General features: G+C 61.8%; 1 protein-coding gene across 3 annotated transcripts in view; it reads right to left on the reverse strand.

The window, feature by feature from the left end:
• CCDC85C (coiled-coil domain containing 85C) overlaps positions 1-24,011 on the reverse strand; it is a 71,225-nt gene extending 47,214 nt beyond the window's left edge. Inside the window, exon 1 of one of the 3 annotated variants that reach the window (XM_090271381.1) lies at positions 22,924-24,011. In XM_090271381.1, the coding sequence (XP_090127507.1) occupies positions 22,924-23,716 (793 nt within the window). In that variant the 5' untranslated portion in view covers positions 23,717-24,011. The remainder of the gene's footprint in view (positions 1-22,923) is intronic. The other 2 variants (XM_090271380.1, XM_090271378.1) reach the window with 2 other exon arrangements.
• Positions 24,012-24,244: the final 233 nt, after the last annotated feature.

Genomic DNA, 24,244 nt, shown 5'->3' on the forward strand with positions numbered 1-24,244 from the left:
AACCAAACCAACGGGAAAGGCTTCTGGAACAAGGAGCCCAGACCAGGGCCCCCAGGACCAAGGCCAGCATGCTGCCCCACCAGCCGACCCTCACAGACAGTCTGTGTTTCACGGCTGCAGGCCAGGGCCCGGGGTGAACACCAGGAATCTGAGTCGTCTCCCAGGGCAAATCTGGTGCCTGTGAACCAAAATGATGCCCTGGAAAACCCTGGGGAAAAGCAGCTTCATCCACCGCCCACCCCGCCAACTCCCTCGTCCATGCACCTCTCTGGGGACGGCCACCCTGCCGGTGACCTCTCCCTTCATCCCCAAAGAGGAACCAGAGTCCCACGGGGCAGGGGCCTAGGGCACATCCAAGGGGCAGACAGATCAAAGTCAAATGGTGGTACCTGTGAGGCTTTCTAGACACCTCAGTAAAAAACAGTGTGCATGCGAGCCTTCCCTACTGACCACGTGGCAAACCCAGGGCCAGAGGCCCGCAACTGCCAGCATGGTCGCTGCAAACGGGGCAAGCTGGCCAGACAGCACACAGCATTGTCACCTCTTCCTGGTTACACTGTCCCATGATCCTAGCCTGGGGGACCTGCCTCTCCGGCCTGGCAGCCAAGTCCCACATCCACACGGGGATGCCAGCGGCACGGAGGTTCGCCCCGGTACAGAGCCCCCCGCGGCTCCCCAGGGTCTCACATCCACCCACGCCCTTTCCCGCCAGACCCGCAGACACCCGGGCTCCTGCTGAGGGCTGCTGACAGTGGCAGTCATTTGCACGGGTTTACAGTCTTCTTACCCAACCATGCCCAGGGGGAAAGGGACAGACTGTCAGTCACTGCAGGAAATCGGAGAGGGGGACCCATATGCACAAGGTAACAGCAAGTCAGCAGCTCTGCCCAGGCCACCCCCACCCCGCTGCCCTGGAGGCCTTCATCAGAGCACCCCCCGCACCCCTGCTGAGCTCTCCAAAGCAACCCACTCCACCCCCCGGCTGCGGGGCGCACTGGCGCCCCGCTGTGAACACAGGCCCCAGGGACTGGCTCCTCCAGCGCCCCTCCGCCCTGCAGCCCCCGGAGAAGACGGTGAGGGTGGCAGCTGCACCGCTGCCAAGCTGGGCCGGCCCCGCCCTCCGGCAACAATGCTCCTGGCCTGTCTCCTCCCTGGTTCCCGTCTGCATCTTGCGTGTCATTCCTGCTCAGGGTGCCAGTCCACACACTGACTGAACAACAGTGTCCCTCCCACTGGGGACCTGCCGCCTGCCAGGTGTACATCCCTGACCTGCACTGCACCCCTGAGAGTCCCCAAGCCCACCTAACAGCTGAGAAGACCGGGGCGTGGGGGGGTGGCACAATTTGCCCAGCAAGTGGGTGGCAGGTGCAGAAGTCAGCCTAGGCCTCCTGGCATGTCCCCAGGGCTCCTCTTCTGCTGGCTGAGCGGGATGCCAGGGTGTGCCATGGGGATGACATGGGGACGCTGTGGCGAGGACACTGCCCACCACAGTGGGCGCCCAGACCCTCCACTTCTCCATCTCTTGGGCATGGCGTCTCCCGGGCACAGGCTGGGGCCCCTCTAGACTCAGGGCAGCTGGGGTCTGGTGGGTTTCACCTCGTGACCCGCCACCCCTCCAGCTGAACGCCCGCTTTGTCACCTGCAATAGCACAGAGAGGAAGCGCTGTGCTCCCAGCGGTCGGCAGTGGCCGCGGACGGACGGAGACGCCGTGGCGTTTGGGCACCGGCAGGATACGGACGCACCCCCCTGTCATGCACACTGTCAAGTATTCCCCCCGGGAAAGAGCTTGGAGTCAGCTCTATTTTTAGGAGGGTCTGGGGGAGCAGAACTGCTATTAAAAGAAACAAAGCTGTCCCCTCTCCCAACTGCACAGTGATAAACTCTCCACCGCACCGATGCCCAGTGTGGTGAGCATTTAGCTAAAGGTCAAAAGCAGAATTAGAAGCATGGGAGGGGCTTTTATGCCACTGAATGTGAACAAGGGGAGCAAGGGGTCCGGGCGCCTGTGGAGGCTCCCACACACAATCTCATGCAGGCACACATGTGCTCACAGACACACAATCTCATGCATGCACACATGTGCTCAGACACACAATCTCATGTAGGCACACGTGCTCACAGACACACAATCTCATGCAGGCACACACGTGCTCACAGACACACAATCTCATGCAGGCACACATGTGCTCACAGACACACAATCTCATGCAGGCACACACGTGCTCACAATCTCATGCAGGCACACACGTGCTCACAGACACATGATCTCATGCAGGCACACGTGCTCACAGACACACAATCTCATGTAGGCACGCATGTGCTCACAATCTCATGCAGGCACACATGTGCTCACAGACACACAGTCTCATGCAGGCACACACGTGCTCACAGACACACAATCTCATGTAGGCACACGTGCTCACAGACACACAATCTCATGTAGGCACGCATGTGCTCACAGACAATCTCATGCAGGCACACATGTGCTCACAGACACACAGTCTCATGCAGGCACACACGTGCTCACAGACACACAATCTCATGCAGACATACACATGCTCACAATCTCATGTAGACACACACACAATCTCATGTAGACATACACACGCTCACAGCACACAATCTCATGTAGATATACTCATGTAGAAACAGAGACACACATCTCACAGACACACAATCTCATGCAGACACAATCTCACGTAAGTGCACACAGACACACTCACGTAGACACGATCTCACGTAGACACACTCACGTAGACACAGAGACACACATACTCACAGACACACATGTAGAATCGCGCCCACACGCACATACTCCTTGTACCTTCCTTCCCGCCCCAGCTGCATCTTCCCCATGTCGACCCCTCGCTCCCGTCCACACGGGGCACTGAGCCCTGGCAGGACAGAGAGAGCCGGCGGCCGGTGCTCGGGAAGCCTGGTCAGGGCCAAGGCTCCCGGCCACGCGTCCTCTCACCCCAGCTCGGGTCACCTGAGAAGCAGTGCCTGACTCCACAGTCAGGAACCGGGACTCAGCGGCAGGACGGGGGGTCCCAGCCCTAGGCTCCTGCCAGCTCACCTTGCAGGACACACAGGGCACCCATGAAGGGGCCAGGGCGCTCCAGATGCCCACTGGCAGCCAGGAGGCCACTGGCCGACTCACCCCACTCTCCTGTGAGCCCTCCTGGATCCCAGCCAGCCCAGGACAACACAGGGTGGGGTAACCCCGAACAGCAAAAACGCAGGGTTAGGATGGCTGAAGGGGGCCAGGATGGGACAGGGCTGGCTGCCTAGTGACTCTTGTGGCCCCCTGCCCACCCCCAGCGCCCCTGCTGAGGGGCTGTGAGTGCAGGGAGGCCGGGGGCGGGGCGCACACCAACTCCTGCCTGTCCCCTCTCCTGACCCTCGCCATCTTACTAGGACACTGAGGCAAGGGGGGCTGTCAGGCTGTCGGCCCCAGGCGGCCTAAGGCCAGACCCCCCCCCCCACCTGGCTCAGCCCACAGCCCCAGGTGTCTAGCCCAGGGGGCAGGGCACAGAGTGAGCCCGGCAGCGCCCACTGTGGTGAGCCACATTCAGCCGGAGTGAGTCACTGGGGCGGGTCAGCCCTTCCTCTAGGCCTCACACCCCTGGGGCCGCTGCTTGGAGAACAGACACCTTCCAGGAACTCAGCCATCCAGGCGGCTGCCCCTCGGCCCCCAGAGGAGAAGGCCAGGCAGCTCGAGTGTGGCCCTGGGGCGAGGACACAGAGTCCAAGGGTGTCCCCAGCACCCCCCGTCACTCACAGGGCTCCCCGAGTGGGCGGGGGTGCCAGACCAGCAGCGGTTAAGACATGGCAGCATCCCAGGAACTCACGGCAGAGGCTGCCGTTGGGACCATCACCACCCACACAGAATGAAACACACCTCCGAGATCCACTCTCAGCACCCAAGGTGAAGGCAGGAGGGACTCTGGACCCTGGGGAGGTGGGTGGGGGGTGGGGGAGGTTGCGAGAACAGCGGAAAGAGGAGGCAGCGTGCCAGCCACGGACCGGAAACACGCAGGATTTTCCACCTGAGGGGCGGCCAGGGAAGAAGGGGACTGGAGGGCAAGAAGACAGTGGGGCAGGGCAGGGGGGCGAGCAAGTGCCCGGATGGTATTCAGGAACTGCCACTGGCCTGGGGTCATGGAAGCTTCCGGAAGAGATGGGAGAGGGGTGTGGAAAGGAGTTGAGCGCTTTCAACTTTGTTCCCGGGAGCCTGCACTTGACGCTGAGGCTGCAGGCCCCCTACAGGGTTGGGTGCAGGGCAAGGGGTGGGAAGCTATGTATGAAGAACATTCCAGAAGGCCAGAGTGAAGGCTGGAGGTGGTGACCTGGAGACAGGGAGGCCAGCTAGGGGGGCTAGCTCTGGGAACACTGAAGCAGAGGGTGGACAAGGGAGGGTGAGACCCCACCCCCAGCATGGGGACAACGCCGGAGGCGGCAGGAGAGCCCCGATCACCCTGGCGTGGGTCACCGTAACCTCCAGGCTCAGCAGGGAAGGGCCTGGGCAAGGCTGGGTGGACAGAGCCCCATGAATAGGCCACTGGTGACACCACGCCACGCTGGTCTGGGCCACACCAGGCTGCTCTGGGCCACGCCACGCTGGTCTGGGCCACACCCACACAGGACTCTGCCCCTAAGGTCCCGCCCCAAGAGGGCTTCCAGGCAGGAGGACAGAGCATGGCACTCCTCACAGCAGGCTCACGGCCACCCCCCCGGTGGGCAGAAACCCTGTGACCTGCCCGATGGGTCTGCCTCCCTGGCCTGGGGCACCCACGGCCCCTGCCCTCACCCCCGCAGCCCCAACAATTGCGCCTCTTATTTCGTGGGCCCATTGCCTGTGATTCTCTGGCCGCCCTTCCAGGGCCAAAGGAACATTTCCAGAGGAGTTTCTCAAAGGGCTGCAGACAAACATCCTGTCAGCGGGATCTGCTGCTCCTGGGCTGGCCCTGCACGGCCACCAGGGGGCGGGGCCAACGACCTTAGGGAAGCGCCCTGTTTACGGAGTGACAGGGCTGCGTCGTCACATGCTGGTCGGAGAAGAGGCTGTTCTGTCTAGAAACTGAAATCAGTGGCCTCACTTGTTACTGACTCAGCCACGGCAAGTCACTGCACTGCGTGAATCCTCATTTGCTTCTCCCAGCAGGCGTGGAGGGCAGTTGAGTGTGTCCAGTTTCCCCAAAAGGAAACTGAGGCTCACAGAGGTGGCAGGACTCACCCAAGATCACAGTGGCAGCATGGGCAGAGCCAGGTGACAAGGTCTTCTTCCACCCCACTGGCCCCTGTGTGACCTTGTTCATTCTCAAAGACACATGCCCTCATGGTCACCCGTCCCAGGTGATGCCCTGGGAGTGTGAGTGCAGGACTCCAGCTGCCGAGAGAGGCAGGGGACATGGGGAGAGGTTGTGTGTCTCCAAAGGTGTCCCCTCCTCCCATGGAAGATGGCAGGCGGTGCCAGGCCTGCCCCTTGGAGAGCCCAGAGGGAATACAGCATCCCTTCTGAAGGTCCCAGGAGGACGGAAGGAACGGCAAAGGGCCCCTCAAAGTGACGTGCTCCAGCAGTCAATGAGGTGATAAGATTCTCAACATCTCACGGGAAAAAAGGTGGGCTCACAGACCAGAGAACTGCACTGTGATGGCATTTGTTTTCAAAAGTGTGTCTTGGATAGGATCCTGAACTGAAGTGTGGCACCGGGCGATGGCCAAGGAGATCTGAACCAACTGGACTCTGGTTCAGCCCACGTTCATGGTCAGTGCCGGCTCATTTGCTGTAACACACGTGTAGCCACACCTGAGGAGGCAGGTCAGAGGGGACACCCGGTACTGGGCGTGTAGAACTCTCCGCACTATCTCCCCAGAGGTTCCGCAAATCTAAAAACGGCTCTAAACAGCAAAATGTACTTTAAAAGGTATGTACAACAACTCTGCACATCATGGGATCTCAGACATCTCTACACACACAAACATGAAAGCCCGGAAGGGCCAGGGCCTCCGAGTTAACGCTCTGCAGGCCGGCCCTGTGCCGAGCCGACGTCCTAGCCCTGGCTGGGCTCATGACAACGCACCCTCCTTCTGTAAGATGTCGCCATGTGGGGGAAGGGGACACATGGGGAACCTTCACATTACGTCTACAATTGCTTGTGAGGCTATAATCATTTCAAAATAAAAACTGAACAGAGGATGTGGACGGACCTCCCCTTCTACAGCTCTTCTAGGAACAGAACAAAATGTTAGCATGAGTTCTCTCCAGAGGGTGATGTTAAATTTTGATTCTGAACCTCCCAGCGTCTTCCAAGCCCTCCACCACGAGTAGATGATTAGGGGTGAGCGACACTGTCCCCACCAGTGAAAAATCTTAGGGGGCGGGGGGCTTGGAGTCTGCAACCTAAAAGGACCAGGGGAGGTAGCGGCTGGAGGGGTGCCCTTTACCCTCAGGTGGGTAGGATGTTTGGTCGGGAAGGGTGCCCAGGGTGTGGACCCCGCCTGCACCCCTCCCAGAGCCCAGACAAAGGAGGGGCCAATAGCTCCCCACCCCCAGTGGGGTTCACACATCAACAGACATTCCAGCCTCCGCAGCCCCTGGCAGGGGGTCCCGGGATAAACCAAGAGAGCTCAGCTTGGATTTGCAAGGGGGGGCTGTGCGTCTCGGATCAAACCAAAGGCAGAGACGCCATCTGGGGTGCAGGACGCAGCAGGAGAAACCCGTACCGTGGGGCACGCTGCAAAAAGTAAACCCCACGCGGCTTTGGAGCCGAGAAATTCCACAACGAGTGTCCTGCCAGCGCTCAACTTCCAAGTCCACGTGAGTGCCCCACTGCGCACGGAGGGGAGAAAGCTCGCACTCGGAGCTGGAATGTTCCGGGCTGTTCCTGAAGACACACTTCCACAGCGGTCCGCCCGAGGGAGGGGAGCGAGCGCGCCAGTTACCGCTGACACCCCGCCCCCGGCCACAGGGCTGCTGAGGCCCACGGTGATCGCTTTTCTGCATTTTCTATAATAAACGCGCAGTAGTTCTGGAGGACAGCATTGCTGATGGGGAACTGCCGGTCGTGCACAGAGCAGGACGGGGGTGGGGGCAGGTTAGGAGCGTGAGCCCCAGAAGCCGCAGGCGGCGAACACAACCCCCGCTGGGCCGCTGTCCACCTGGACCTCGCGCTGCTGCGCAGCCTCTCCGAGCCCAGTTTCCTCCCTCATCAGCCGGGGAGAAAGAACAGAAGTGCCCCAGCTTCGTGAGGGTTAAACGAGCCTGTCAGCAGGCACCGTGGCTGTGCACACGACTTGCGCCATCCCCCAAAGCCCCCAAAGGGGCAGAGATGGGTCACCGCGCCCGACAGAGGCGGAGGCACCGGGGTGACCTGACAGAGGCCGAGGGACCAGGTGACTTGTCTGGGAGCCCCTGGGGAGACCCACGACCACAGCTAAGGTGTGAGGACCCCCCCTCGAGACCCTCTCAGGAAGCAGCCCCAGGTAACTGAGTCACCACCTCCCCTTGGACCCACCAGCGGGCGGGCCTTCGCCAAGCACGCAGGGGTGGGCGAGTCAAGCCTGAGCCTGAGCCCCTCGTCCCCTGGACCCACGGCCCAGGCGGGGAGGTGGCAGGGCCCTGAGCACAGGGGCCAGGCCCACCGGTAGCAGCCCCCCGCCTGGCCCTGCACAGAGCTGCCTCCCCAGTCTGGGCAGGGCTCTCCCCAGCTCTCCCCCGCCCGCCTGCACAGACCAAGCAGCAGCAACTGCCCGCCGTGACTGCTGGGCAGGGACTGAGGAGCTCAGGGGCCCCCGATGGAGGCCTGATGAGGGGCTCCGGGACAGGCTGGGGCCGGAACCAGGCCCCTGAGCCCTCCACGCCCCCTCAACACACACACAGACACCAACTCAGAGAGACTGCAAACACCCTCTGTCGCCTTGGGGGAGGGACAGGAACGTGGTGGTCAGCAGGCGCCGGGGCCTCGGGTCCCATCTGCCGCTGACGCCCCTCGCGGCTGGTGGCACCCACTCCAGACAGCACAGAGCTAAGGAGGCCCAGCCAGGGGCTCTGGACAGCCCAAACTCCGCTCTCTGCCCAGTACACAGACAGGAACTGAGACAGCGATGGGGTCGCCTGTGACACCCCACGGGCCTGGGTGGCTTCCTTCCTCACCTGCGCCGTGGGGCTGATGCCAACCGACCCATCTGCTTACGCGCGGCCGCAGCAGCACCAAGGATTCCTTCTGAAGCCCCCCGCCCCCCCGCCCGCCGCCCAATGATAAATGTGTGCGTTCTTAGGGGGCCGTCTCTCTAATGAGGCGTCATTCCCACATGGGGACTCATCACTTTGCTCACAAGTGTTTCCTTGTCTGAGCTGCGGGGAAGAGCGGGGGGGCTGCGAGGCTCCCCCAGCCCCCAGCAGCTGCCCCCTCCCCTGCCCCTGCTGCTCTGGCCCAGGTCCCCAGCAGCCCAGATGGTACCAGGTGGCCTTGCGGCTGGCACGCCACCGCCGAGCCCTGCAGCCACAGGCAAACCTGCCGCGCTCCCGCGGGTCCCCTGCCTCCCTGAACCAGGGTGGTGCGGACCTCTCTGCACACAAAGGGCAGGAATGCCAGCGCCTGGAAGCCCACCAGGGCCGCCGCCCCACTGGGGTCTGCCCCTCCCCTACAAATCCCCATCCTGGGTCACAGAGGCCCTGAGCCACGCTGGGGATTGAAGGGATAAAACCGAAGGACAGGAGGAAGAGCCCCGAGCAGTGTCCCGGAGCAGCCACCGCTTCCTTCAGGAGAGGCCGGCACCGCAGCACCCCGGGCTGCAGAGCAGGGGTCCCTTGGCCCCCACGCCCCCACTGCCATCGGTCGCTCTCCCCCCCAAGACTTTCTCCCCCCCCATCCTCTAAGAATCACCTGATGTCAAGGGTCAAAACTGTCCCATTGAAGGCCTCTGAGGGAGAATGTGTTTGTTAGTTTCCTTATTCACTAGAGAAAGAAGAAATCAAAGATGTCGTACTTAGATTTATTCCAACCCCCACGAGGTGGCCCTTAGAGATCCCTAACCCAAGGGTCCACTTCACAGGTGACAAAGCAGAGGAAGGGGAGGGGAGGAGGAAAAGGGGGGCCTCCTTTTGGAGGCCCCCAACAATATCAGACTGTCTCCAACCGCTCCCCTGCCTGAGGGTCGCCCCAGTCAAACTGGATAAGCTGTGGGCTGGGCCACAGGTGCAGAGGCCCGGGCGCCAAGTGACCATGACTTTCGGAGGCGGTGAGCAGAGCAGGTGCACCTGCAGGGGCTTTCCCTCCATACCTGTGCCCCTGACTCTGCAGCAGGCGCATGCCACCTCCCCTAAAGGCCCTCCCAAGCTCAGAAATAGGACAGGCGGCAGGCGGTCACTCTAGCCTGGAGAGCCCCTCCCACCCCCCACCAGCGGTCACACAAGCGTCTGCTACGCAAATAAACAAAGCCGAGCTCCTTCCCATGAGCCTCTACTCCCCAGTCCGTGAGGAGCACGCCGGAGCCCAGTCCAGGGTCTCTTCCATCTGCCCTCGGCCTCCCGGCTCACCCTGGCCACCGCTCACCCAAGCCACCCGTGCACTCCCCAGCGCCCCGGGGCCTGAGGCCAGGCTTCAACTGGAACGCCCTCCCCACTTCTCCCAGCTGCCCATCAGCGAAGGGTGAGGGGCGAGTGGGGATGACGGGCCTCTCAGCTGATACGAGACTCCCCTCCCCCCACTGGCACCTAGAATGCCAACACCACCAGCCGGCAAGCCAGTAAATGAGCACCTTTTAGAGTCAAATGTCGTTGGCCAGGCGCTGCCCATCACTCCGGTGCCCAGACGGCCGGCCAGCTTCATTAAGCCCCAAGGCATGACTATTAGCCAGAGAGACGGGAGCCCACAGACCTACTCAAAAGTCACCAGAAGGGCGCAATTCTGCGAAAATTAGGAGGCCACCCTGTTTTTATTCTGCTCCTGCTGGCAGCGGCCGCAGGGAGTTGGCTCAGGAGGCCTGCGGTGGGGCAGGCTGGGAGCAAAGCCTCGGGGGTGGGCGGGGTGGCAACCGATCCCTCCTGGCTGCTGCCTCCTGATTCTGGGTCAGATCACTGCCCCACCTGGGCCAACACCTGGGCGAGCACCTGAGGAGGCACCTGGAAGGCGAGGGCCCGTGGTTGGAAACTGGGCCACTGCGGGTCCTAAAGGCCGCAGAGCAGCAGAAGTGTCCGCAAGCCCCAAGGCCACGGTCCAGCTGGATGGGAGGAGCCAGGACGGTGGCGGCCGTGGGCCTGGTCCACCTGCCTCATCTCACAACGAGCCAACGGAGGCCCAGGGAGAATGGGGGACGACTGAGGCAGAAAGGAAACAAAGGGGAGAGAAGTCCGGGAAGCAAAGGTTCGCATGAGAACATCTACCCAACCCCAAACCTTCACATAAATACGGTCTCAGGGAAGAGGCACAGGGGTGGGTCCCGCTGGGGGGGGGGGGGGAGGGCGCTGGTGCGCAGAACCTGCGGGCACACACAGACCGAGGACGCCGGGTCAGCAGAAAGAGGGAGCCCCTAATTTCACGCAGCACCACTGTGTCCTGCGTGGAGCCTCTTACTTTGAACACACATTATGTTCCTTTGTTTTTATTTTTTAAAGGCTTGAGGGAGGAGCCGCTCTGACCCTCGTCTCCACCTTTCCTGGGCCCCAAACTTCTCTCAGCCTCTGATCAAAGCGATGGGTGGGGGCCCGGGAAAAACGCACGCATGCACAGTGCTGTCGGGGTCCAGAGCCAAGCAGTCCCCAGGGCAGCGCGGAGAAGAGGGCACAGCTGACCCCGAGCTGGCCTGCGCCCCTCCCTCCTGTCACGGCCCCAGCTAAAGCCCGGCCCAGAGGTCCCAGCACCCCTGCCGGTGCCACAGCGCCCGTCTGCCCCTCCTGCTCAGAGAGTTTAGGCTGCAGCGACAACAAGGGGTCTTTTCATCCCACGGCGTCTCAGCCCCGCACACTGGGGAGCGGCTCACATTGCCGGTAATCAGGCCACACTCTTGGGGACGCGGTCTGAACTCGGTGGAAGGGGATTAAGGACACAGGTGGAGAGCAAGATGGGGTGGGGACCTCGGCAGGAGGGCAGGGAGCACCCCCAGGACCTCCCAACACAGTGGGGAGCTGCTGTCTGCCCCCGTCCCTCAGCCGGGGGAGCTCGGATGGAGGGCAAAGGTGGCAGTGGGCGGGAGGCAGCAGAGAACCCGCCCAGCGTGGGCCAGGAAATGACCCCCGGGGGCAGCAGGGGGTGCTGGGACCTCCAGGGAGTTGAGAGCAGGGGCCCCACCCACCCACCCACACGCTCCTGCCATGTCAGACTGTCCTTGCGCTGCAGAGCAGAGCGGTTTGCAAGGGGGTTTCCTCTGATCCTCCCGCCAGCACCCCACACACACACACACAGGGGCGGAGTGACAGCGGGCCAGGCCCAGGGCAGAGCCCCAGGTGTGGCACGTAATGGCGTCAGGGGCTGGCGTTACGGCCTGCAGATGGGCCCAGGCCGCTCCTTTAACCCCAGGATGAGCACTGGTGAGACTGCCCGCCGCCCACCACAGCCACCGACCGCCTCAGAGGACCGAGAGCACGGAGGGCAGGGGAGCCATGCCCAAAGCTGCCGACAGAGGGTCTGCGGCCGAGGGGAGGGCCGGCTGGTCTGTGTCCACTCCCCCGCTGCGCTGCCCACCGCCCCTCCCCATCGTTTTAAACCCGTTTTCTTCGGTTGCTGATGCTGCAGACCTCTCGACCTCGTTTTGAGGATAAGGAGCTGGTGGCTGGGAGCAAGGAGGGGGGGCCTGAGGGAGGATACTTCAGGGGCCCCTGGGGCCACATGGCCTCCTCTGGCTGGGTTCCAGCACCTGCGTGTGAACCCACACAAGGCCACCAGCAGAAGTGCCATCCGTGGCTGCCGGGCAGCCACCAAGACCCTGGCTCCACGCTGAGGACACAGGATGACAGCTCACACATCCTGCATCGGTCCCTCTCCAAGCACTGACCGAAGTCTCAGAGGAAGGGTGGGACTTCAGTAGGTGGGGAGGTAGAACAGGGAAGGGTCATCCTGCCAGCAGAAGCCCTAAGGGCCGGGGCGGGGCAAGCAGGTCCTGCTGAGGTCCGCGGGGGGGGGGGGGGGGGGGCCTGACACCGCGCTGTGCTTGGAGGCAGAGCTTCCTTCTGTGGACAAGTGGGAGCCCCCCCACCATCACCAGCCCTCCCACAGCCCAGCGGGAGTTGTCTAGATAGTGCTGCCCCACAGAAGCCTCTGGAATGATGAAAATGTTCCTTTTCTTTAATGTCAACAAGGTGGGAAGCTCTTTACAACTCAGAACCTGGAACTTCCCATGTTACTTCATCGTAACTAAATCAAACTGAAGCCACCGCCAGCAGCCGGTGGACAGCTCAGGGCCGGAGCCAGGAACCTTTGCTCACCCGCGAGGCGGGGGCTGCAGGAGCCTAAGTGGGAGGAAGGGGCCCCAACCCGAGACACAGAGCCAGCGGGCGGCGACCCGCAGGGCACTGGAGGTCTGGGCCTCAAGGTCAGGAGCGAGGGGCAGAGGCAGACTGGGCGCTGAGCATGGCACGGCGTGCCCCCCACAGGCAGGGGCGGAGGGGGAGGCCGCTGGGAGCTGCCCTGAGGGGGGTCCCGCCCTAGAGAGGAGCCCAGAGTGGGTGGGCATCAAACACCCTGAGAGGAGGCCTCTGGCCCACACCAGAGCGGCCTGTCCTGGACCCCAGGGTGCGCGGAGCCAGGAAGCAGTGGGTCGGAGGGAGGGAGGGAGGCCGCCGGCCCCCCAGGGCTCCCTGGGAAATTGGGAGGTGCAGGGATGGGGCCTGAGGGGCAGGCTGACAGAGGCAGAGGATTGTGTTTGCTGCTTTGGACTAGGAAACAGGAGCCTGTTTGCAGGGGAAGAAGGAACAGTCAGGACACAATGGTTGGGGAGGCCCCACAGGAGGGGCCGGGAAAGGGGCGGGCCGGAGGGAGCCCCCGCCAGCCAGGACACCAAGCGCTGAAAGGGAGAAACTCCCTGTTTAATTTCTGTCCCGTATGAAAGTGGCGTGTGCACATTCCAGAAAATACGGAAAGCCCAGCAGAAGGAGAAAGGGCCGGGCGGGGGCCTGCCATTGTCCTGCCAGCTACGGGAGATGGGAAGCAACTGGGAAATCGAGCCTTCTGAGGGCCCCGCGCGGGCAGTGTGGCCGGAACCCACGACAAAGGGCCACTCCCAGAGCAGGCTCATTAGGGACAGGAGCCGTGCTGCGATCGGTGACACGGGCTCATTCAGGGCCGCTCACAATTGGGCCCTTGTGGGGGGCGGGGACAGGTGCTCCAAAGCCTCTGATTCCAAGACAAGAGCTAGTCTCCTTGCCTTACAGCCGGGAGACAGACTGGGGGAGACAAAGAGACGCGTCCCCAGACAGTGCGGATGCGCTATTTTTGGAAATGGGTCGGCTCTTCTCCATAGCTGCCATCTCGGAGCCTCCGGCCCTGTCCGCATCTGTCCCCTCGAATGCAGCCTTAAAAGGCCCCCACCTGCCTGGGCGGCCACGTCTGGGTCCACGACAGCTCCCAGGGGGGGCGGGGGGGGCCCGCTGGCTGTGTTTCAGGCTGGGGTATACGCTCAGGAAACTCAAGGCCAGGTTTAAACCCAGCTCCCCGCCACTGCCAGGCCGCCCCCGGGGCGCACCGGAGCCATCTCTCTGAGCGTCCACTCGCAAAGGTCGGCGAGAGGACAACGTGAACGGTCCGTTTCTCCCTGACAGCTAATGTCCTCTGACACCAGCCACCCCAGTGGGGCCATCAACCCTGTCATGCCCCAGCGTGGGGTGGTGTCTTTGCCCCTGAGTGACCCCGAGGATTTTTCCCAGAGCTTCCATTCCCACAGCCGCCCTGACTGCCCAGGAAACTCCGGAGCTGCTACAATGGCCGACGCCGCTGGGACCAGCCATGCCCGTCTCTGGGGTCCCATGGAGGACTGGCCTTTTTTAGGGTTCCTGAATGACATCTAATATGCAGCCGAGGTCAGGAACCACTGATAAAAGCAAGTGTATATTATTTAGTAATTAAGGGGGCGGGGGGGGTGACGGGGGGGGAGTGACAGTCACCACCTTCAGGGTTCGGCTTGGTTATCATGTTAGTAGCTAAAGGCCATTTGGTGCCAAACGGAGCACATGAAAACAGGCAGGGGACCACCGTGTTTTGACCAACAGGGAGAGCACCCTGTCCAGGGTCTCCCAGCCACGCATTCCTCACCCCAGCCTTTACTGAGCACCTCCTCTGCGCCAGGGAGACCCACGCTGCCCCGAAGGTGGTTAGGGACAGGGCAGAGACAGGAGAGCCAACAGAGGGAACTCGGGTCCAGAAGAGGCGGCCTTGTCCTGGGCAAACCCCACCCCCAAGAACCAGAGCTCAGCCCTGTCCCCTCACGCCAAACCTGTCACCTACTCCTGTACGGAGCGATCACATGGCAGAGGCAGGTAATTCCATCAGGGCTCTCGGTGCAGCTCTGCACAAGGACAGGCTGGCCAGGGAGGGGCAGAGCCGTGCCCACGTGCCACCAGCAGCCATCCTCCCACCAGCACCCCCACCCCCCCATCAGCACCCCAGTGCTCAATCCTGAGGCCAGCCCCAACCTGCAGACTGACACCTGCCAAGGCACTTAATCACAAATGTGACCAACAAGAGGCAGCGTGGGCAGGACACGCAGCCTTTCTTTCTGCTGCAGCTCTGTCTGCCGTAGGAACTCTGACTCAAGGGTCTCTGGGACCCTCCGCACAGCCCAGCGAAGGCTCCCATTTCACAGATGGGAATATGAAGGCACAGAGAGAGGCAGGGACCTTGCATAAAGTCAGGTCACAAGGGAACAGAAGCTGCTGGTTCTGTCCGTGTTGACCAATCCACGGAACAGTGCTAGGTGACCCGACAGTGCCCACAAAACTCCAGAAGTGGGGAACATGTCAGCTGATGTGGCCACTCTCAGGCCCAGAGGATAATCCATGTTTATGAAGTGGGGGAGCAGCAGAAAGGGGGTGGGGGGAGCTGTATAGAAGATCCAATTTCTGGTGCAGCCCTAACAGAAAACTCTGGAATCCCTTGGAAAAGCCCACCAGAAGAGGCCACAGCAGATGGGCAACAAAAGGTGAACGGACTAAGAAGTACAAATTGCCAGCTATAAAAACAGTCACAGGGATGCGAACACAGCACAGGGAACACAGACAATGATGTAATAAATACGCCCGGTGCCAGGTGGGGACCACACTCCTCGGGAGCCTTGCTTTGTAAGGCAGATAAACATCCAATCATTACATTGTAAACCTAAAACTAATATAATATGGTATACCAATCGTAACTGAATAGTAAATGTTAAACTAATAATTTAAACAATTGTTTTAGCCCTGGCTGGTGCGGCTCAGTGGATTGAGCGCCGGCCTACGAACGACAGGGCTGTCAGTTCGATTCCCAGTCAGGGCACAGGCCTGGGTTGTGGGCCGGGTCCCCAGTTGGGGGCGTGTAAGAGGCAACCACACATGAATGTTTCTGTCCCTCTTTTTCTCCCTCCCTTCCCCTCTCTCTAAAAATAAATAAAAAGTCTTTTTTAAAAATTGTTTTATACTAATAAAATAAATTAAAAATAAAAAAAGACCATATCCGGAAGTACCCACAGCTGGAAAGGCCCAAGCCAGGGACTTCAGAGGGAGACACAGGTGCAGTGGACGGAGCTACACAGACCCCACCTGCCCTGGCCCTGCCTACTGCCCGACCCCTGGTTCCCAATCGCCAGTCGCCCCATGCAGCCAGATGTGCCAGCCAAATGCCCACTGCATGCCTCGGCTCCGGCTGCTCCTTCTGCCACGCCCGGACTCTCCCCTGCTCTCTGGGGCTTGTACTAGCCGCGCCACCTTTGAGGCCCTTGTCAGGTTCCAATTTCAGCCCCCCCTCCACTGATCCCCCAGCACCATGAAGAGGTGGAGAGGCAAACCAGGGCACTTCTGAGAGTGAAAGGGGCATAATAAATTGTCACCTGGGGAGGAGGGCAGGAGAGCATCACCCAGGCAGCAGGGGCTCCAGGGTCCTGTGAATGGGAGCTCCGGGCCCCGCCCCCAGCCCTACTGGCTGACCTGGCTGGACCTGCCTCACCAGCAGGAGCCTTCTCAGCATGGGGGGGTGGGAGGTGGCTAGGGATCAGTGGGGCCCAGCAGAGCAGGGCTCTTCCCTGTCGTGGGAAGCCGGTGACCTAGAACACCAGGCCAGGCCCAGCTGGTCCCACACAAAAGACATTTTTGGACCCTGCCCCTCTGCCAAGGCTGGGAGTCAAGCTCAGAGACAGACAGACACGTTGGACTGAGGGCCCAGGCAGGGCTCCTGCACCACGTGGCCGGGCCTGGGGTGTGTGCCTCCCTCCCAAGTCCCCTCTGAGGACCCGTAGGGCTCCATGCAGCAACTCACGGTCTCTGGCTGCCCCAAGCCCCGCCTGCACCCTGAGACACATGGGTCACAGCTGCCCATGCTCTTGACCGCAGCTCTTCCAGAGTGAGTGAGGGGGCCCTTCCGTCAACACACACACGCTGACTCCAAGACGCACCCCCCTTGCAACAGAGAAGGGAAAGCCGTCCCTGAGTTCAGGAGGCGACAAGTGGCGCCCTGCGAAGGCCTCGGACAACGGGAGCAGGGAGGAGGACGGGGACCTCCTCCCTGCTCCCGGCTGCAGCCCCCAGTTCTGTGAGAGGAGCCGATGCTCCACCACCCCATTTAACCTCTCTGCAGGGTGAGCTCAGGGAAGCTCCCAGGAAAGCCAGTAGAAGCCCTCATCCTTCCGCCCTGCCCTGCGGAGCCGGAGATGGGCAGAGACCCGCTCAAGAGCAGCAGCATCTCCGCGGGGCCCGGCGCCAGAGCTGCCCCAAACCCGGCCCCCACCTGCCCCCGCCGGCCTGTGGAGGCCCAGGACAGTGGCAGTGTGTGACAGTGACCAGCTCCGGGTGCTTGCTAGGAGGGGAACATTCCTGACTTCTCATGATCAAGGAAGGGGCTGTCACATCCCTTAGCAGGCAAGCTTGTTCCTCTGTGGCCAAGGATTTGGGCAACCCTCTGGAGCCACCTCGTCATGCTCCAGGGAGATGACGTCTCAGAGTGGTCCCTGCACGGACCCAGGGCACGGATCCTGGGAACCCAGGTGGCAGGCGTGGGCAAACTGGCCGCGGCGGTGACTATTCTGTGACCAGACAGTGAGGCCGCAGAAAGCACACCACCCATAGTGCTGTCCTACCTGAGCCCAACAGCTCAGAGGTCAGAGGTCACATGCAGGCAGACAGGGGCTGGGGGCAGCAGGGCTTTGGAGCAGACCTGCCAGGTCCGAGAGCCTGTAGAGAAGGTTCTCTCCCGTGGCCACTGTCACTGCTGTGGCCACCGAAGAGGTCCCAAACTCCCTCCCCTGGTGTCCCCTGCCCAGCCGACACCAGGACACACCCAAATTCATGCTCCTGTGCCGCCACTCCCCGAGCCCAGCTCCAGAAATCACTGTGTGGGGGGCACTCGGAAGTAGACAGAGTAACCGCTCAATTAACTGCCCGCTATGGGGTCCCTCCCTGCTTGAAGGGCAAGTTCTCCCAACAACACAGCCCGCCCTCCTTCTTCCTCCGTCTGCCCAGTAGCCCGCTTGCACAACTAGCCTCTGTTCCGACCGCACTGCGTTCAGCAATGCCCTTTCCCAGGTGCCCAAGCCAAGGCTTGCATGCTGCCCCTGACAGGCAGCTCCCCACCTCCAGAGGCAGCACAGTCTGCAGGGACCACCTGTCTGCAGGTGCTGCCATCTGAACCCCTGGAATTCGGCCTTGCCCTTGGGGGGGCACACAGCTAACGTCCTGGGGCTGATAGCATGTCCCACAACCTGGCAGCAGCTCCCGGGCCTCGAGGCTTTCCTTCTCTGGCTCAGCCTTCCAGTTCTTTCTGCTCACGTGACAAGGCTCCCAGCACCCCGCACAAGCTGCGAGACTGCCTTCCAGGCCTGGCCCTCGGCCCCCGCAGCTCAGCCCCACGAGCAGACCCCACTTTGCCTGTCTGCTGGGATGCCCTCGCCCTGCCCTTCAACCAAGCAAGGGCTCATTTGGGCACAAGCATCCCATACGGACCCCAGAAAGCAAGTCTGCAGGGGTCCAGGAGGCAATGGGGGGGTCACTAAACCTGCCCTGTGAGGCCCAGCTCTAGGACCAGAGTATTTTTATCTATTCTAAGGACACAGGTGGGGGGACTGAGAATTAGACATTCGGGGAGCTGCCACACTCACGCAGCAGGTGGCCAGGCCGGAACTCCCCCCAGGTCTCTCGGACCTGGAGCCAGAGCGCCGGCCAGCAGGCAGCACTGCCCTTCAGCAGGCCCAGCACGGGCTGCCCCGGCTGGGAGGAGGGGGATCGCTGTGGGGGAGACTGCTACACTTCGGGGTGTGCACACATCGCCCCGCTCTATCTCCCCTCACCCTTAAGGCTGTTTAACAGCCTCGCACTTTGCAGATGAGAAACCAGAGAGGTTCTGGAAGTGACCTAAGGTGCCAGGCTTCCAATGCTCTGTGCTGATGACAAGCGTGGTGGGAAAGTCCCCAGGGGGAAACACAGGTTATGAGCAACAGAGGGTCTCCTTGCCAATCGTGCTGCTCCGGGGTGGGAAGTAAACCACGTTTGTGCCCTGGGAGCTCAGAGGCCAGGCCATGGGGGGCAGGTCTGTGGGGCCCCCAGCAGGGGAAGCCACCCTGGAGGAGTCAGGTGAGAGTATGAAAGGTCACGTGAGGAGGGCACCTGCCAGCTCTGTCTTACCTGTGCAGCTTCAAGCGAGGAAACCGGGGACCGGGACGAGGCTCAGGGTCCCACTGCTGCTGAAGAAGAGGTGCCACACCTTTGCCACACATGTCCTGCCCCTGGGGCTCCCTCTCCACTGGCTCTGTGTCCCCCTACAGGTCGTGGGGCCTGCCAAGGACCAAGCTCCAGGGAGGCCTTCCATTGCTGGCCAGACTGTCCCTGCCCAGAGGGGCGGCAGGCACCAGGAAGGTGGCTGACTCTGACTCAGGAGACCCAAGACCGATCCCAGACCCCAGCAGCACCAGGCCAGTGGGCCCCCGAGGACGTTACTGCAGTTCCCCAAGCGTCCGCTGGCCCGTCTATGACATGGTACCTTTTGGGCACGCTGAACAAAATGGAGTTGTCTGGGAAGCTCTGTGGTAAACTGAAGTGTTGGCCGTGGGCTGGCCCTTCCCTGGGTGCCTGCCTATGAGGCCTTTTGTGCAAGGCCAGCCCCCCAAGGCTGTTGATGGATGGTCAGGATCAGGGAGGGAGGGAGGGAGAAGGCTTATCTAACCGGCCCCATTGTCCTCACTGACCTTTGCTCCCTGGCTAGGAAAAGCCTCCTTATTAGCTGGTCCTGCCCAGGAGGCCCTGAGCTAGGCGGCCCATGAAAAACCTATTCAGGGCCAGCATGATCTGTCTTCTTGAAGGCCCAGACCACCCCCGCTCCACCTCCCCCTTTAAACCAACAAAAAACACAAGCCAGAGAACAAACCCATCTTATTTTGAGAAGCTCAAATTTTTAATCCAAACTTTTAAAAGTAAACAGGCCCATACAAAAGCTTGCAGGAGGTCCTGGTGTCCCTAAGTTAGCTAAAGGGGAGTGGCCCCAGCGGTAGGGGAAGGGAACAGGAATGACTTGCACAGAAACAAGCTGGGGGTGGGGGTGGGGGGACATCGAGGATGGGGGAAGGGCAAGGGAGAATTGCAGGAAATGCTTTTGTTTGAAAACCGCATCAGTTCAAGGGGCAAACCTGGCTTTTTGGTGTTTGGGGTTCACCTGCCTCAGTCTGCCCCACTGGATCAGAGTAAAGAGCGCTGTAGTTTAGATTTTAATTGGCCCTCAGTCAAAACCAAGGGCGGGGCGGCGGTGGGGGGTGGCTATTTGCACTCACATTGAGAAGCCTGTCAGCAGCCCAGACAAGGACGGCGCTGAATACAGATGGGCCACCTCCCACCACAGACTCCTGGGCCTTCCAGGGCACCCAGCCAGCAGCAGGTACCCCGCAGCTACCAGCGGGGGACCACAGGGTCCCCGTTCCCTGGGCTCATTGGCAGATTGGCAGGTGCAGCCAGACAGGGCTCAGACGCATTCAGATGAGCGGTCTGTCTAAACAGCAAACAGCTGTAAAGACCACTGGAGTGAGCTTGGCAAGCCCCCCAGAAGGGTCCCTACTGGTTTTTCACCAGAAGCCTTGGAAGAAACATTCATGACAAGGATTCTGACAATGGCTGAGACCTACTGTGTGCAGACGCTGGTCTCCCTCGCCCCCCCCCCCCCGCCCCCACAACCCCGTGGATAAAGGGAGCATTCTGGGTTTATACTGCACAGAAGAGCAGACAGGCTCAATCAAGTCAAGTAGCTTGTGGAGAGAAGGGGAGGAGCGGGGACTGGATTCAAATCCAAGAAGGCCTGACCCCCTAGGGAATGGGGTTATCAACCAACTGCTCAGTGGCCACTGATATGAAAGGGACACTTCCCAGGATGGGAGAAGGAGGACAATCCTGGATCAGGAATGGAGAACAGGAAATCACCAGTGTCTGCTGATTAACAGTCTCAGCCAACAGGACCTCAGGCCCAAGATGCAAGCCAGCCCACGCCTGAGCAGGAGAGGACCCGGGGGGCCCCATCCCGGGGACTGGAACTGAGGCCTTCCAATCTCAGCTGCCTTCCCAGGCAACGCTGAGACTCTGTGCCTCCACTTGCTTATCTGTAAAATGGGGATAATACAACCTCTCCCAGGGCTCCTGCGAGGATGAGCGGAGACCAGGTCCACCAGACATAAGCCCTGCGTCTGACTCCACCTTCCCCATCACCCAGGCCAAGGCTCCTTGGTCCCACCTCCAGCCTTGCTCTGCCCTCAGCTTAAAACTACAGGTCTGAGGCCAGAAAACGCATGAGTAAGAAAAAGGGCCTTTCCCCACTTCCAGGCACCCTATTCATGTTGGGAGAACAACTCAAGGCCATGAATGGCTTTAAGAGACAAAACTAAATAGCAATCCTGCCTGTAACCGAAATCTGTGATGAAGGTGATGAGCGGGACAGTCACAGCTTTGCCATCCCAAAGTCTGTGGCGGCTCCCTTCCAAGCGTGCAGGGGAACAGAGGGGGAGAGCATGGACTCTTCAGGAAACCCTACGCCTCAACCCCCACCCACCCCCAGTGGGGTGGAAATTCTCAGGTCTAGCCCCGCCCTCCATTCCTGCATCCCTGGCAACTTCAACAGAACATCCCTGCAAATACGCTAAGACACTCAAGCACGCCAGTGCCCTGCAGAGAGCCGCTCTGCCAAGTGTCCCCAATGATGCAGCTGGAAACTAGCAACATTTCATTTCCCAGACACAGGACTGCAGCCGTTCCTCCTTCCTGATGCACTTGGGGAGACTGAAGCCCAGAAATCTGACCCTCCCAACAACCCCCTCACCCCCGCCCAGCCAAAGGCTAGGCCAAAAAGGCTGGGACTGGTGCTCCTCACTCCCCAAACCCTGAAACCCCAACAAATTAAACCACCTAACTCTGAGCTACTGCCATTGGCCTTAGGGAGGTGGGGTTGGATACAGAGTTACCAAAAGTAACCCGAGTTGTAGACGTAGATTGCTAATCAGTAACAAAATACCCCTCTCAACCCAGTCCTGCCCTGAACTCACAGGCTGGGAAGGTAAATAAAGGAAAAACTATGCTACACTAACTTGCACCCCACCTCTTGGGCCCCGTTCGCACCCCAGCCCCCACCCCAAGGTGCCTGCAGAGGCCGCTTGGCCATCGAACCAAAGGCAGAGCGTCCCTCCCCTGCTCAGGTTGTCACTCTGGGGAAGAACAGGCATTTAAGGCCTAATACATTTTCTCTGAACTAGGAACGCCTTTAGAAGAACCAGAAAGGGCTGTTTAATCTCCACCTTCAGGCAAATCGTTCAGGTAGTAGCAATTGCCCCCAGAACTGGGAGCCAAGCCACCAAAAATGTGGAAAAACAGGGAGGCCGTGCTGCTGATCTGCTCCACAGACCAAGCTGGGGGCTCCCTGCACTGGGCCTGACAGTCGCCGGGAACGGAAGATGGGAGCTGAGCCTTCCTGAGTTCAAAGGTCCTGGCACCCACACCTGGTCACCCACCACTGTGGCACTTCCTGTAAGGCCACCAACAGCTTATAAATCCCTTCAGAAGCTTTCCCTCCATCTCAAACCCCCAAGGCAGGGATCATCAGCTGCATTCTACAGAGGAGACTGAGGCGCAAAGAGGAACACAAAGCCAGACACAGGGATCCCTCCGGAAAGTCTCAGAACCTTTGTCGAGAAAGGGCTCTCCTCCCGGAGAAGTGCAGGGCTAATAACCAACCAGGAAGGCTCTTGGCCTGGGTCCTCTGGCCCGGCTGCCTCCAGGTCGCAACCTGGCTGCTGCCTGTGCTTCTTCCCAGCCGGCAAGCAGCACCAGGAGGCCCAGGCAGGATTCCAGCCCCAGCTCCCACGTGGATGTAGCTCTGGTTTGGGGCAGCCTGTTGCTCCCAAGAAGAGGGAAAATTCACTTGCACTAAAAAGGCCATTCATTTTTAACATGAGCTTCCTGCTGGCGGACAAGGATTTCCAGGCAGAGAGGAGGCGCCCGCCCCCCCCCCCCAACCCCAGCCCGCCGCGAGGCAGTGCCGGACGCTAATAGTGATAACCCCGCAGGAGATAAACTTTCTTGGGGTCTGGCGGCCCCGGCCGGCTGCGGATGAGCAGCGGGGCAGGGACACGCCTCCAGCGCCGGACCAGGAAAACACCACCCCGGGCCCGACTGCGGGTGGGCGCGACGTCTCCCGGCCCCGGGTCTGGGTGCCAGCTGGAGGAGGGGTCTGGAGCGGGGGGAGGGGCCGTGATCTGCGCCGTCCCCTCGGTGCCGTCCTTACCGTGCAGGCCATTGGGGATGCTTCGATGGTGCGGTGGCGCCGACAGGTCGTCCAGGGACCTGCGCGTGGCTACGGCTTTGCCGTCGGGGGCCTTGTGCGGCCCAGGGGGCAGCAGCGGGGGTGGGACGTGGTGGTGGTGGTCCGGGCTGCCGCCGCTGCCCGCGCTCGACGTGCTGCTGCCGTCGCCCACGTCGCGGGCCCCCGTGCCCGCCGCGCCGCCCGCCAGCGGCCCGCTCAGGCTGGCCTGGCTGTCTATGGAGCTGCGGGAGCCCGCGCCGCCGCCGCCGCCGCCCGCGCCGCCCGCGCCTCCCGCCAGCGCCGCGCGCTCCTCGTCCAGCAGCAGCACCAGCTCCTTGAGCTCCAGATTCTCGCGCAGCAGGGCCTCCTGGCGCGCCTCGAGCTCACGCAGCTTCTGCTGCGAGCGGGCCACCTCGTGCCACACGGCGCCGGCCGCGTGGCGCCCGAAGCGCTGCCACTCGCGCGCCAGCTTGCGCCCCTTCTGCCGGTCGTCGTCGAGGAAGCAGCAGAGCTCGCGCAGCTCCTGGTTGTCGTCCTGCAGCCGCTGGTTCACGTCCTTGAGGCCGCGGATCTCCAGCAGGTGCTGCTGCAGCCGCCGGTTCACATCGCGCATCAGGCCGCTGTGCTCCAGCATGAGGCCCACCTTCTCGCCCTCGGCGCGCCGCAGCCGCCGCGCCAGCTCCTCCTTGCTCCAGCGCAGCAGCTCCTCGTCCGGCACCTGGCTCAGCTCCTCCGACGCCGCCGCCGCCGCCGCCGCCGCAGGGGGCTTCGCCATGGCTGGGCCGTCACCGCGGCATCGCCCGCGCCCTCGCCCGGCCGGCGCTCCCCGCGCCGGGGCTGCGCTGGGCCGGTCCGCGCGCGGGCGGGGGGCAGGCGGGGGCGCGTGCGGCCCGCCCCGCGCCGCCTCGCGTGTCCTCACACAGCGCCTTGCCGGAGCCGCCGGGAACCCGCGCGTCTCGGGTATCAACGAGCGCGGATCGCTGCTGTGTCGGCGGCCGCCGTGCCGGGTGCTCTCTGGGCTCCGGCGAAGCAGGAGGAGGCCCGCCCCCGGCCCAGCTCCGGGAGCCCCGGGAGCCCCGCCCACTCCGGGCGGGGAGGAGGCGGGGCACCGCGGCCCGGCCCCGCCTCCGTGGGGAGGGAAGCGAGGGGGCGGGGAGAGGCGCGGCCGAGCCCCGACGTCCCCCGCCGCTGTGCGCTCGCCCGCCCGGCGCCCTGACAGAGGCGCCTTGGAGCCGTGGTCCCGCCCTCCCGCGCGTCCGATTGGGCGTCTCCGGGGGTGTGTGGGAGGGGCGGGGCGCGCGCG

The sequence above is a fragment of the Furipterus horrens genome, unplaced genomic scaffold (genome assembly GCF_987537825.1).
Source record: "Furipterus horrens unplaced genomic scaffold, mFurHor1.1.pri manual_scaffold_3, whole genome shotgun sequence".
NCBI lineage: Eukaryota > Metazoa > Chordata > Mammalia > Chiroptera > Furipteridae > Furipterus > Furipterus horrens.